Source organism: Saimiri boliviensis, chromosome 1 (genome assembly GCF_048565385.1).
Source record: "Saimiri boliviensis isolate mSaiBol1 chromosome 1, mSaiBol1.pri, whole genome shotgun sequence".
Taxonomy (NCBI): domain Eukaryota; kingdom Metazoa; phylum Chordata; class Mammalia; order Primates; family Cebidae; genus Saimiri; species Saimiri boliviensis.
Window position 1 is genome coordinate 301,239,561 of NC_133449.1, and position 12,806 is coordinate 301,252,366.

At 56.2% G+C, this 12,806-nt stretch overlaps 1 protein-coding gene across 1 annotated transcript in view; it reads right to left on the reverse strand.

Annotated features, from left to right (window-relative positions):
* Positions 1-907: 907 nt before the first annotated feature.
* Positions 908-12,806, reverse strand: part of CEP72 (centrosomal protein 72) — a 52,516-nt gene continuing 40,617 nt past the window's right edge. Inside the window, exons 9-13 of the mRNA XM_039471821.2 lie at positions 12,360-12,495; positions 10,999-11,192; positions 7,699-7,825; positions 5,271-5,382; positions 908-1,431 (exon numbers count right to left, since the gene is read on the reverse strand). Coding sequence (XP_039327755.1) covers positions 1,266-1,431; positions 5,271-5,382; positions 7,699-7,825; positions 10,999-11,192; positions 12,360-12,495 — 735 coding nt within the window. The 3' untranslated portion in view covers positions 908-1,265. The remainder of the gene's footprint in view (positions 1,432-5,270; positions 5,383-7,698; positions 7,826-10,998; positions 11,193-12,359; positions 12,496-12,806) is intronic.

The following is a 12,806-nucleotide window of genomic DNA, read 5'->3' on the forward strand; positions in this document are numbered from 1 at the left end:
GCAACCCACAGACAGGACCACAGTCTAACAGAAAGCGAACTGGAGTCCCTTCCGGGGCAGGGAGGGAGGGAGGAGTGAGAGAGATGGGGTCAGACAAGAATATGAATAGTGGCTGAAACTCTGTCAAATCTGAGGAAAAATATGAACTCACAGGTCCAAGAAGCTCACTGAAACTCAAAGGAGGTAAGCGTCTATAAGGTTAAAGTAGACTAACACCTTCTAATACTCTCACATACATAAATTATATGATGACAGATGAACCCCATTGCAACCCTACAAAAAATAAATTTGGTATGACACATTTTCCTGCTGAGTTACAACCATGACCAGACAGAGAGGTGACACAACAGGGCAACCTGAAGCCCAGGAAGTCCTCCTCCGGGGAACAGACAGCGGAGTCCCACCTCTGATTTCCCCAGGGATCACACGCGCGCGCACACACACGCACACACACACGCATGCACACACACGCACGCGCACACGCACATGCACACACACACGTACACACATACACACACACGCACACCTAGCACAGAGCATTTTCTTAGGCCTGCTCATCTTCCCAAATCATTTAAATATCATTTTAAAAAACCTTGTTTTATCATCACAGCAAGTGTGACACGAGATAGGAAATTTCCAAACTATCCGCTTCTGTGTTCTATAACAGCATGACTTCCGGAACTACACTGCAAAGGAGAGAGCCAGGGCTTGGGCAGATGCTTTAGCTACAATACCTTCATACCGTAAAACAACACTCTTAAGGATTTTTCCCCACATCTGTAAGTGTTCCTTGTATCACGCCTGAACTTAATCATTCCTGCTCACCCAGCATGGTGCATAACTTGCTCTAGCAAATAACTCAAGGACAAGCTGTTATAGTGTGTATAAAGACACTTCAAAGGTTAACTTTCCAGAACAATGTGTCCATTTATTAAATAAAGATCATCCATAGCTCTCATTTACATCAGGTAGTGAAACACTGCATTTACTCATCTCTGGATACTGGATGAAAGATTAATGGTCAGTTGGTCTCAAAATATATCAATGTGTTTTGCCTCCAAACATGCGAAGGGCTTGGATGGATCATATCATTTTCGGATGCTTTAGAAAACCAAGCTATAGCCCTGAATACATTCCAAAAATCCTAAGTACTTACAAACAGAAGCAAGAACTCTTGCCAGCCAATACACTCAGTAAAGAAATACGAAGGCACAGGCCACGCGTTCAGCAGGCAGCTCAAGGAGCAGCACCGCCCCTGGCAGGAGTCAGCAGGCCTGGCAGCGTCCAGGGCCAGCACTCCCGTGCGGAAACAGAGCCATGGTCTTCTTGAGCTCCTTGTAGCTCCAGTGCATCTGCTCCACCTCGGCCCTGTGCTGCGCCCGCACCTGGCTCAGCTCCTGCAGCAGGTGTTCGTTGGTGCTGACCAGGGAGCTGCGGAACGGCGGGAAGCGGCTGCTTGAGGCTCCGTCCCCTCCAGTGGTGCTGCCCTCAGCTGCCGGGCCTGCACCTCCCCACACACACGCTCCTTCCACAGCCCGTCCCGTGGTCCCATCCCCTGTGTCCCACTGGCTACTGCCTCCTCCCTTCCCAGCCACTGGCTGACCCCCGAGCAGCTTGAGAATGGATGAGCTGAATGGGCTCATGAGCGAGTGAATGCCCCTCTGGCATTCCAGCTACACGCGGTTTTAAGACAAGAGGATGATAAGCATCATGGTTGACAAAACAATGTTCTAACTCTGGAAATGATACAGAACTGAAATCTGATTCCCAGTACAATCTAATAATTTTGATATCATAATAGTTTAATAGAAAAGTCCTAGTTTTTAATACTGTTGACCATTTTTATTCTAGAAAGGATTTTTAGGAATAAAGTGCTATTGCATTTTACCAACTGTGTCATCTCCAAATTGCCCTGCTTGCCCAGTCAGCGGTGACTTAAGGGCATTCAGGGCATTGCAAGGATTAGACCAGGCAGGGCCCACTGACCTCTGCCACATTAGCTGCAGAGATGGGCACGCCATGGACAGAGACACTGTGCGGGAACAGGCCCTGTTCGCTTGGACACCATGGAGCCGCTGGCAGGCAGAGGCCCAGACTGGATGAAGCCAGCATGGATCCTGGGGGCAGAAGCCCAGTCCTACCATGTTTGGGAGCTGTGCACCCTGCCTCGTCCACATCCAGGCCACAATGCTCAAGGAGCGTGACCCCCAATTCTACCTTGACCTGCCACAGACAGGCCTGCCAGGTTCCAGGGAGTGGAACCCGGAACCTGGAGTGGTGTGGCTGCACTGTGCCTGTCACAATCCCCTTCCTTCTGCTCCTCCGCATCTTGCCTCGGCCCAGTCTCACCTTTCAGGACCCTTCCCCTCTAACTTACACCTGTGATGGACCCACGGGGGTCTGTGGCCTTTATCCTGGAAGGGGCAGAGCCTGGCTACACATATGACTAGACTGTACTCTAACCCAAGTGAGGTGTGTGGCAGCCTCAGCTGGAGGGGGAAGGAGGGAGGGGGGAGTGGAGAGGAACAGGAGGGAGAATGGGAGGGGGAAAGGGAGGGGAAGTGGGGGGAGGAACTGACCACAGACCAGCCTTCCCTGCTTAGGCCACAGGAACAGGGGTTCACACAACAGCACCCACAAACCCGCCCAGAGCCACCTGTCCTCGCCTCCTCCAGCAGCTCACCTCTTCCTTACTGCACCTGACCTTCAACCACTTCCCAACACACAATTCTTTGAATACAAACTAAGATTCCGCCTTGAGGAACCCCTCACACCCAGCCTCCTTCTCACTACCCCACTGTAGCCAGGGAGCAAAGGTGACATCTCCATGTTTCTAACTGAACACGAACTGAAGTGAGGGGAAGCAGAGCTGCAGGAGTGCGGTCCAGGGAACCAGGATGCCAAGCCACACCCGGCCATCTCCACATGCCTGACTCCCCAGTTACATCGCATGCAGAGTCACACCACACTATCCACACCTTATAGTCCACACCTCACAGTCCACGCTTCACGGTCCACACCTCACAGTCCACACCTCACAGTCCACGCTTCACGGTTCACACCTCACAGTCCACACCCCAGTCACATCTCACAGTCACATTTCACAGCCCATACCTCAGTCATACCTTAGTCACACCTCACAGTCCACGCCTCACAGTCCACGCCTCACAGTCATATCTCAGTCACACCTCACAGTCACACATCACAATCCATACCTCGCAGTCACATCTCACAGCCCACACCTCACAGTCATATCTCAGCCACATCTCACAGTCCACGCCTCACGGTCCATGCCCCACAGTCCACACCTCACAATCCATACCTCACAGTCCACACCTCATGGTCACACCTCACAGTCACACATCACAGTCCATACCTCACAGTCACACCTCATAATCCACACCTCACAGTCATATTTCACAGTCCACACCTCACAGTCACACCTCACAGTCCACACCTCACAATTCACACCTCGCAGTCCACACCTCACAGTCCCACCTCACAGTCCACACCTCAGTCATACTTCACAGTCCACACCTCACATTCACACCTCACAGTCCACACCTCACAATTCACACCTCACAGTCTACACCTCACAGTCCCACCTCACAGTCCACACCTCAGTCATACTTCACAGTCCACACCTCACAGTCACACCTCACAGTCCACACCTCACAATTCACACCTCACAGTCTACACCTCACAGTCATACTTCACAGTCCACACCTCACATTCACACCTCACAGTCCACACCTCACAATTCACACCTCACAGTCTACACCTCACAGTCCCACCTCACAGTCCACACCTCAGTCATACTTCACAGTCCACACCTCAGTCACACCTCACAGTCCACACCTCACAATTCACACCTCATAGTCTACACCTCACAGTCATACTTCACAGTCCACACCTCAGAGTCCACACCTCAGAGTCCACACCTCACAGTCCCACCTCACAGTCCACACCTCACAGTCATACTTCACAGTCCATGCCTCACAGTCATGCCTTATGGCTGACACCTCATGACCCACTCCCCAAGGTCACATACCTCACAGTCCACGCCTCACAGTCCACACCTCAGTCTACACCTCACCGTCCCACCTCACAGTCCACGCCTCACAGTCCACACCTCAGTCTACACCTCACAGTCCCACCTCACAGTCCACACCTCACAGTCATGCTTCACAGTCCACACCTCACAGTCCACACCTCACAGTCCCACCTCACAGTCCACACCTCACAGTCATACTTCACAGTCCACGCCTCACAGTCCACACCTCAGTCACACCTCACAGTCCACACCTCAGTCATACTTCACAGTCCACACCTCACAGTCACACTTCACAGTCCACACCTCACAGTCACACCTCACAGTCACACCTCTCAGTCCACACCTCTCAGTCCACACCTCACAGTCCACACCTCACAGTCATACTTCACAGTCCATGCCTCACAGTCCACACCTCACAGTCCCACCTCACAGTCCCACCTCACAGTCCACACCTCACAGTCCCACCTCACAGTCCCACCTCACAGTCCCATCTCACAGTCCACGCCTCACAGTCCACGCCTCACAGTCACACCTCACAGTCCACACCTCACAGTCATACTTCACAGTCCATGCCTCACAGTCCACACCTCACAGTCCATTCCTCACAGTCCACACCTCACAGTCATACTTCACAGTCCATTCCTCACAGTCCACACCTCACAGTCCCACCTCAGTCACACCTCACAGTCCACACCTCACAGTCATACTTCAGAGTCCACACCTCAGTCATACTTCACAGTCCACACCTCACAGTCCACACCTCACAGTCCCACCTCACAGTCCACACCTCACAGTCCACACCTCACAGTCCACACCTCACAGTCCCACCTCACAGTCCACACCTCACAGTCTACACCTCACAGTCCACGCCTCACAGTCCATACCTCACAGTCCCACCTCACAGTCCACACCTCACAGTCATACTTCACAGTCCATGCCTCACAGTCATGCCTTATGGCTGACACCTCATGACCCACTCCCCAGGGTCACATACCTCACAGTCCACGCCTCACAGTCACATACCTGCTAGAGCAGGAAAGACCTCAGTTTTCAGAGGAACATTTGTGGAAGTTTCAAGTCAGCAGGGGTCCTGGGTGCCATCCACCAAGACTCACGAGCAGCTACTCCTTGTGCCCTCTGGTGCGACCCAGGCCAGCCCTGCCCTCCCTGTGCCTCAGCCCCCTCCCAAGGGCCCTGCCAGGCCTCCTGGTGGCACCTGTGGCTCTCCTGCAGCATCTGCGTGAGCTCCTGGATCTTGTCATAGTGCTCCAGGTGCTGCTTCAGCTCCACAATCTCACCACACAGCCTCGTCACGCTTGTTTGAAGTCCTGAAAAAGAAAGAAAACCAAGTGTCACTTCTTAGTAAAATCATCCATACATTTTGAAAATGAAAACAATTCTAGATTTAAACTGGATCTTGGTTACCAGAAGAATACAGCGGGAAAAGATCAGTTTTAATGAGACGCAAAGACGGGGTGAGCATGAATGCCACGGCCCCACCTGTGCTGTTTCTGCCCCTGCCCTCCCAGGGCTGAAGCTGTGTGGTCTGCCTTCCACAGCCCCCCACGGAGCCACATCCGTGTGACGGCAAGGGGAGGCAGCGCCGGCTGGAGGCCCCGCCACTGGGCCTGTCTGCTGGCTTCTCCTCCACCAGGAAGCATGCTCTGTCCCTCATGGGAGAGCCCATGGGTTTCAGGAAAAGCACCAAGCGGCCCACAGTGACCACAGGTCTCCCCAGTGCCCTCTGCCTCTGCATCCATCAGCGGTAAAACACGTGGCTGGTTTCCATCTACAAACCCCTGCCTGTTTCTGGATTTCCAACGCAAGAGGAGAGGAGAGATATTCTTTAGTGGCTTTCCAAACCCACACATGGGATACAAATAAACACACATATAGACCCACTCTCACAGAAGCACATGGTGACCAGGGCAGTGAGAAAGGCGGGGTGGGGGAAAGCAGCAGGCGGAGGGTGACGGTGACATCTATGGCAGGCCCTTCCCACCCACAAGGCAGTGGTGCTGCAGGAGCAGCCACAGTGTTAAGGCCATGCCACGCCATGCCATGTGGCGTCTATGTCAACATATACGTTCACGGAGGGCATGAGTGAAGGAAACGCAGGGTGGCACCGTTTTGGGACATTCCACAGTCCCCATGGTGGTCAAACCAAGAGTCCTTAGAGGCAAAACCATCTAAGCTATAGCACCCCAGAAACAACGTGACAGCACCCCGGGGACAATGCGACAGCTTCCCAGAGACAAGGAAGCCTTGGGACCCCAAACACAAGAGCTGGGACAAACCCCCAGCAGCCACATGTCGCACCCCATGTCCACCTCTGCGGGGGTGAGGCAGTTGTCAGCAGTGGGTAGCTGACAGCCCCCAAGTGTCCTTGCTCCCTTGGGAAACCCAGTGGGCCAACTAGGCAACCACAGCCCTGCCCCCCACCCAAGATGGTGAGGCCAGGGAGCCCCGTGTGGTGTGGAAAGCTGGTGCAGCCCTGTTATCCCTCAAAGCTGACCCACCTGGTCCCTTGTAGAACAGAGCCAGCACCAAGAAGAACAATGGGTATGGGGTCAGGGTCAAGGTCAAATAGATGACAGCATCAGAGAAGGGTGGAGGAGAGAACAGGGCCTGAGAATCCTCAGAAGAAAGCTGCCCTGGCCTTGATCCATGAGGTCAGAAAGCTGTCCTGACCCTGCCTCCTCCTTGAAGTTCAGAAGAATAAATTTCATGTGAAAAGGAGTAGAAAGTATCAAAGCCAAATCCCACAGTTTCTGTAGGACAAAGGGTAAGGGCACAAGAATATCACACGACAAGCCACGCCCACAGTGAACCCACACACCGTAGCCATTATTTCAAAATTAGCAAAATACAACAAGGAAATGACAGAAGAGATGAAAAAACAATGACGGAAATGTCAGAAAAGAGATGTCTGCACTCAGGGAAGAATTAGCAATCAAAGAAAAAATTCACACTGGAAGGAAGGTTGAGTCAAGACAGAGTCCGGCACGTCCTCGCTTCCCGCTGATGGTTCCCAGAAACGGCCACGAAGCAAAGCAACCGCTGTGTAACGAAGCCACCTTCACCGTCCACACAGGCCGCCCACATGAGCCAGAGTGACGCTCCCACAGCGTGTAACGAAGCCACCTTCACTGTCCACACAGGCCGCCCACATGAGCCAGAGTGACGCTCCCACAGCGTGTAACGAAGCCACCTTCACCGTCCACACGGCGCCCACAAGAGCCAGAGTGACACTCCCACAGCGTGTAACAAAGTCACCTTCACTGTCCACACAGCGCCCACATGAGCCAGAGTGACGCTCCCACAGCGTGTAACAAAGTCACCTTCACTGTCCACACAGGCTGACAGGAGCCGGAGTGACATTCCCACAGCATATATAATGAAGCCAACTTCACTGTCCACACAGGCTGCCATGCCACATCCACGCCAAGACCTCCCCAACACGTGTCTGTGGCACAAACTCCGGCGGAGGCAGCCTCCCCGCCAGCCGCGAGGCAGGGGCTCAGCTCTGCACTTACCAACTGCGTCTGCGGTTGCTCCCTCCCTCAGTAAGAATTTAAACAGGTCAACCCAGGCACAACCAAACACTGATCTGATTACAACGTTGTCTTACCAACCAAACTTACCAGTGATCTGCAAATTCAATGTAGCTGCAGCGTCTGCATTTTTCACCTCCTTTTTCATACTGAACAAAAGCGATTTTAAGCCACTATTCTCTTCCAAAGATGTATCTAAATGTTGTCTCAAATCATTCTGGGGACACAGAAAATACACTCAAAATGCACAAGTCAAATTCAGTAAAATGCATGAAGAACACAGAACTGAAACCTTTTGAAAATCCCAGAGGCTTCCTTTCGCGTAGTCGCAATGTGAAGGCAATGATTCCATTTCTGGCAAAGCTCCCTGCTCCCAGCCCTGAGCCCTGCCCAGCCCCACAGCCCCCTTGGTAAGAGAGGAGGGGACGAAAGGGGCACCCCAGCCTGTGAGAGCCCCACTTCTGAGTCCCCAAACCTCCTGTACCCTCAGGGTAGGGGCAGAAAGAGAGGAGGGGACAGAAAGGGGCGCCTGGCCCCAAGAGATCCCCACTCCTGAGTCTGCCGAGAGGTGTGTGGTCCAGAGGGACCTGCAGGTCCAGTGCCGGGCAGGGCAGCCGGTGGGAGCTGGGGCCTCTCCCAGGTCGCCCTCACAGACACTGCAGGTTCCAGGCCTTGGTGCCACATGAGGCACGGGGGCCCTGCAGGAATCCCCTTCTGCTCTGGCTCTCATATCCTCAGAGTATGGAGAACACGTGGAGCACAGGACATGCTGTCATCAAGGAGAAGACAGGGCCATGCCCGCAGCCACATGGCAGCCTCTGCCCCTCCCCGGCCCCAGGGTGCTTAGTGAGGCGTGAGCCATCCAAGCCGCCAGCAGCTGTAGCCAGGGTCCCCAGGGATCCAGTCTCACCTGCCTGCTGCTTTCTCAGGCACCAGCAGGCACATCCCGGGGCCAGGGGCGCTAAGCAGGCCCCACCTTGCTGCCCCCAAGGGAGGGAACGCTGGAGAATGTGCGGTAGAGCCCTCGTGCTCGGGGTATCTCTGCTCGGAGAGCCCACCTGCCTGAGCCCACCCGCCAATGGCCCCCTTGGCATGCAGACATCCACCAGGCTCCCAACACCCGTGGTGAAGGCTGATCGCCAGGTCTGAGACTCTTCCCCTCAGGCTTATCTTCACCAATTCTTCATTTTGCAGTCTCCTGCCCAAGGCGTCTGCTGAGGTGATGCCAACCTGCACCACCCACCCTCCTCGCAGGGCTCTGGGCCATTCTGAAAGCTCGTGGCAGCGCCCATCTCGTGGTTTGGCCTCCCAAGGATGCGATGAGCTCTGTAAGGTGGGGCTGTGAGCTCCCAGCTCTTTTTCATTGAACTTAAGTTCTTGCTCTGTCATCCAGCCTGGAGAGCTGTGGCACAATCACAGCTCACTGCAGCCCTCAACTCCTGAGCCTCTGCCTCCACCTACCAAAATAGCTGGATGACAGGCACGTGCCACCACACGACTGATTTTTAATTTTGAAGTTGAGGCCACGGCAGGTGCAGGGAACAGAGGACCAGCTGCACCCAGGCTGGGCACAGCACATCTGCTTCAGAGGCCGTGCCCAGCACAGCAGCTGGGAGTGGGGCCAACTGCACCCCAGGACACACCACTGCAGCTTCCACAGGAAGCACGGTTCATGTGACCGAAGGATGCGCATCCCCGTGTTGCAGAGTAAACTTGGGTGCTTCTGGAATGACAGATACACCTCCCTGGAAGGCAGCGCCTACCAGCCTGCCGGCTGCTCTCTCTGCGGGGTTCCTGCCCGTGGTGACTCTTCCGGATCACTCACCAGGGAACTGGGGCTGCTCTGTCCCGTGGCCCAGGGTTGCCCCGAGGGACAGGGGTGGGCAAACAGCACAGGGTGAAAAAGCAGGCTGCCATGGTGGCTACAGCTGTACGTGACTCCCACCCCAGGCGGCCCTGCTGCTCAGCTCACCCTCGGGCTCCATCTGTCAGCTCTGTGTGGTCCCAGGCTCAGAAGGGCAGGGGGGGTACCCTGCTGCGTCCCACAGAAAAGACATCAGCAGTGATGGTGCCCAGCTCACTTTCCAGACAGGGCCACATGTGTTTAAATGCAGAGGGTTCCGGACTGGGGGGGCGGGGCACGTGTGTTTAAATGCAGAGGCTTCCAAACCGGGGGTAGGGGGTCATGTGTATTTCAATGCAGGGTTCTGGACAGGGAGCCACGTGTTTAAATGCAGAGGCTTCTAGATGAAGGCCACGTATGTTTAAAGGGAGACTTTTAGATTGGGGGGGGCACGTGTGTTTAAACAGAGGCTTCTGGACGGGATGGGGCAGGGCCACGTGTGTTTAAATACAGAGGCTGCCTGTGCTGTTTCGCCATCTGTCCTTTTCCTTCTCTAAAGAGGAAACGTTGTATGGGCTCTCTGAGATGTAGGTTCTCACAGAATAGACAGCATCTACCTGGCAGACAAGTTCAGAGGTGGTTTTCCCAGCCCTCCCACAGTGGCTTCACTCCCATTTTACAGATGCTGATGAGGCCCCCCGGGTGTGCACACCCTCGTGGGGCCTTGCCTTCACCAGGACTCCCGGAGGGCGGCTTCTGTCTGGGCGTGGCTCTCTGGCCACCCCCTCCATGTCCCGAGGACTCCAGCAGCCCGTGGGGAGGCAGGAGGGGCCTGGGAGGATCTTGCCCAGGAGGCCTCGGTGGAGGCGGAGACGGACACACCTGACTGAGCTGAGCCTGAGGCCTGATCCACATAAATCCAAGCTGATAAAGGTGGGTTTTCAGCCGCCGGTTTTGGGGTAACTTGCCCTGTAGCCCCACCTCCCTGTGGGACACTGGCCATCATCTCCTTTGTAAAAGGAGAGTGGGCTCGGGTGTCTCCAATTTAAGGCCCTGTGAGGCGGGTCAACAAGATAAAGTCAGGTCCAGGCCTGGCTCCTGCAGCGCCCGGCCCCGCCCCGTGTTGGAGGCTCCCTCGGACCCGGGGGAGGGGGCTGCTCAGCTGGCACAGGCAGGGTAGCAGCAGGGAGCCTGCGACGGCCTGGAGCACTGGAGCCTCTCGGCAGGGGACTGGGGAGCCTGGGCCAGAGGACAGGGGCCTAAAGACCGTTTCCGGCCGGCGTCACCCCTGCCCACCACCCCCGCCCAGCCCCTCCAAGGAAGGAAGATGACCAGCACTACTGCTGTCTCCAAAGTGCTCCGGCCTGCTGTGGAACAGGGCCGGCCGTGATCCTGGGGGCGGCTGGGTCCCGGGCAGGGAGGGGAGACGAGATGCTGCAGAAGTGGCGGCCGGGGCAGTGTGGCATCGAGGAGCAGCCCTCACTCCTGGAAGTCAAAGCCCATCTCCCCCACACACGGACGCAGCAGCACTGCCAGGGCGGGCTCACCAGCTCCTTGCGTGCGCGGTGCAGCTCCGCCGTCACCTCGCTCATCTCCAGGGCGTGCCGCCGCTGCTGCTCCGCAAGGCGGCTTTGCAGGGACTTGCTCCCCAGAGCCGGGGAGCCGACGTCTTCACCCATCATCGCGGAGCCGTCCTGGGCTGCAGCGAGTTCAACAGAGGACAAGACGCGTCTTGCCTGAGCTAGGAGCGAAAATCAAATGTTACGTTAGCACCGAGGCTGAAAGGGTGAACATAAACAAGTCCGGCTCAGTGCGTCTTGAATCACACAGAGGATACCTTAAAAAGACAGCAGGCAGGGAGGGGGCACCATGAAACCACCTCAGGCTCTGCGCGTCCACACGGGCCGGGTAGGAACTGAAGAAAAAGAAGAAGTGACCCCCAAAAAAAGGCTGCGACGGGCCACCACGTCTCAAGGTTTCAATGGCGCCACCGCAACTCGCTACGCCTTCCACAAGCACCGACCACCCTGGTGTGGAAACCACTACACTGACGACAGCCGGCAACTCCACACTGGGACAGCGGCCTGAGCCAGGGACAGTGCTGCTGCCACCGACCACAGCAAGCTCAGGAGGCTCCCGCAGAACACCAGCCGAGGGAGGGGGGCGTCTAAGGGGCTGGGGTCCAAGCGGGCTGCAACTGCAGGGCGTCATCATTCTAGGAGCTGAGGGGCCGCAACGCTTCAGGGGGCGCTCAGACAGCTCAGAGCCACCCCCAGGGTCTGCCAGGAGGAACAGGCTAGTGAGCCCCGGCTCCTGAGGGACACGCACAGCCACACCCCAGGCTGCAGGACAAAGAGAAGGTGCCACCGGGGACATGGCACCTCCTGGTCTCCAAGTGTGACCCCAGATGAGGGCGACCCCAGCGTGCTCCCACACAGGTCACCCGGAAGAATCAAACAGACCTGAGTCCTGTCTGTGGAGGGACCGCCCTGCTGGGCCCCACGCCAAGCAGAAGCTCAGCAAGGCAGGCCCAGTACAGGCCACACGCATGGGTCAGGGCAAGGCAGGCCCAGCACAAGCTACATGCGTGGGTCAGGGAGACACGCGGTAGCTTCCAGACCCCAAACCCCCACGTGAGCACCACCATCAGAACCAAACGCATTCGGAGCAAAACAAGGTGACAGCCCCCCAACACCCAGAGCACATGGGGGACCCACAGGCCCAGGCCCATGTGGTGCCAAGAGCCGTGGCGACTGTGAGAGGCAGACTGCCAGGAAGGCCCCGGTGCGGGACCGCCACACGCACGTGGGAAGGGCTAAGATGACTCCCAGGTCACCACACGCAGAGGAACCAGGATCCCACACAGATGTCGCCAGGAGGGCGAGAGCCGGCAGCCACACTGACTCACCAAGGAATGCCTCGTTGCTGTGCAGAGACCTGCAGCCACCCCGGCTCCTGTCCACCAGGTCCACGAGCGTCTCCAGGAGCGCCGCCGGCAGGCCTGCCTTCTTCCCGGGGGGAGCTGAGTGCGACCTGGGAGATGGCTGTGATGGAAACAAAATCGTGGGCCCCAGGAGCCAGTGTGAGAACTGAGGTGCTGAGGCCAGTAGGTGTCCCAAGAGCACCCTGAAACATGCTCTAACACAGAGGGGAAGTGAAGGCAGGCGCCAGAAGTCCCCAGCCCTGAGCCAGGCAGAGGGCAGCTCAGCAGTGCTCACTTGTAGGCTTAGCCAGGTGCGTCCGTCCTGGGTGAATGAGGTCTGGATGACTGACAGGTCCTGGTGAGTGAGGTCTGGATGACTGAAAGGTCCTGGTGAGTGAGGTCTGCATGACTGACAGGTCCCAGCTGAGTGAG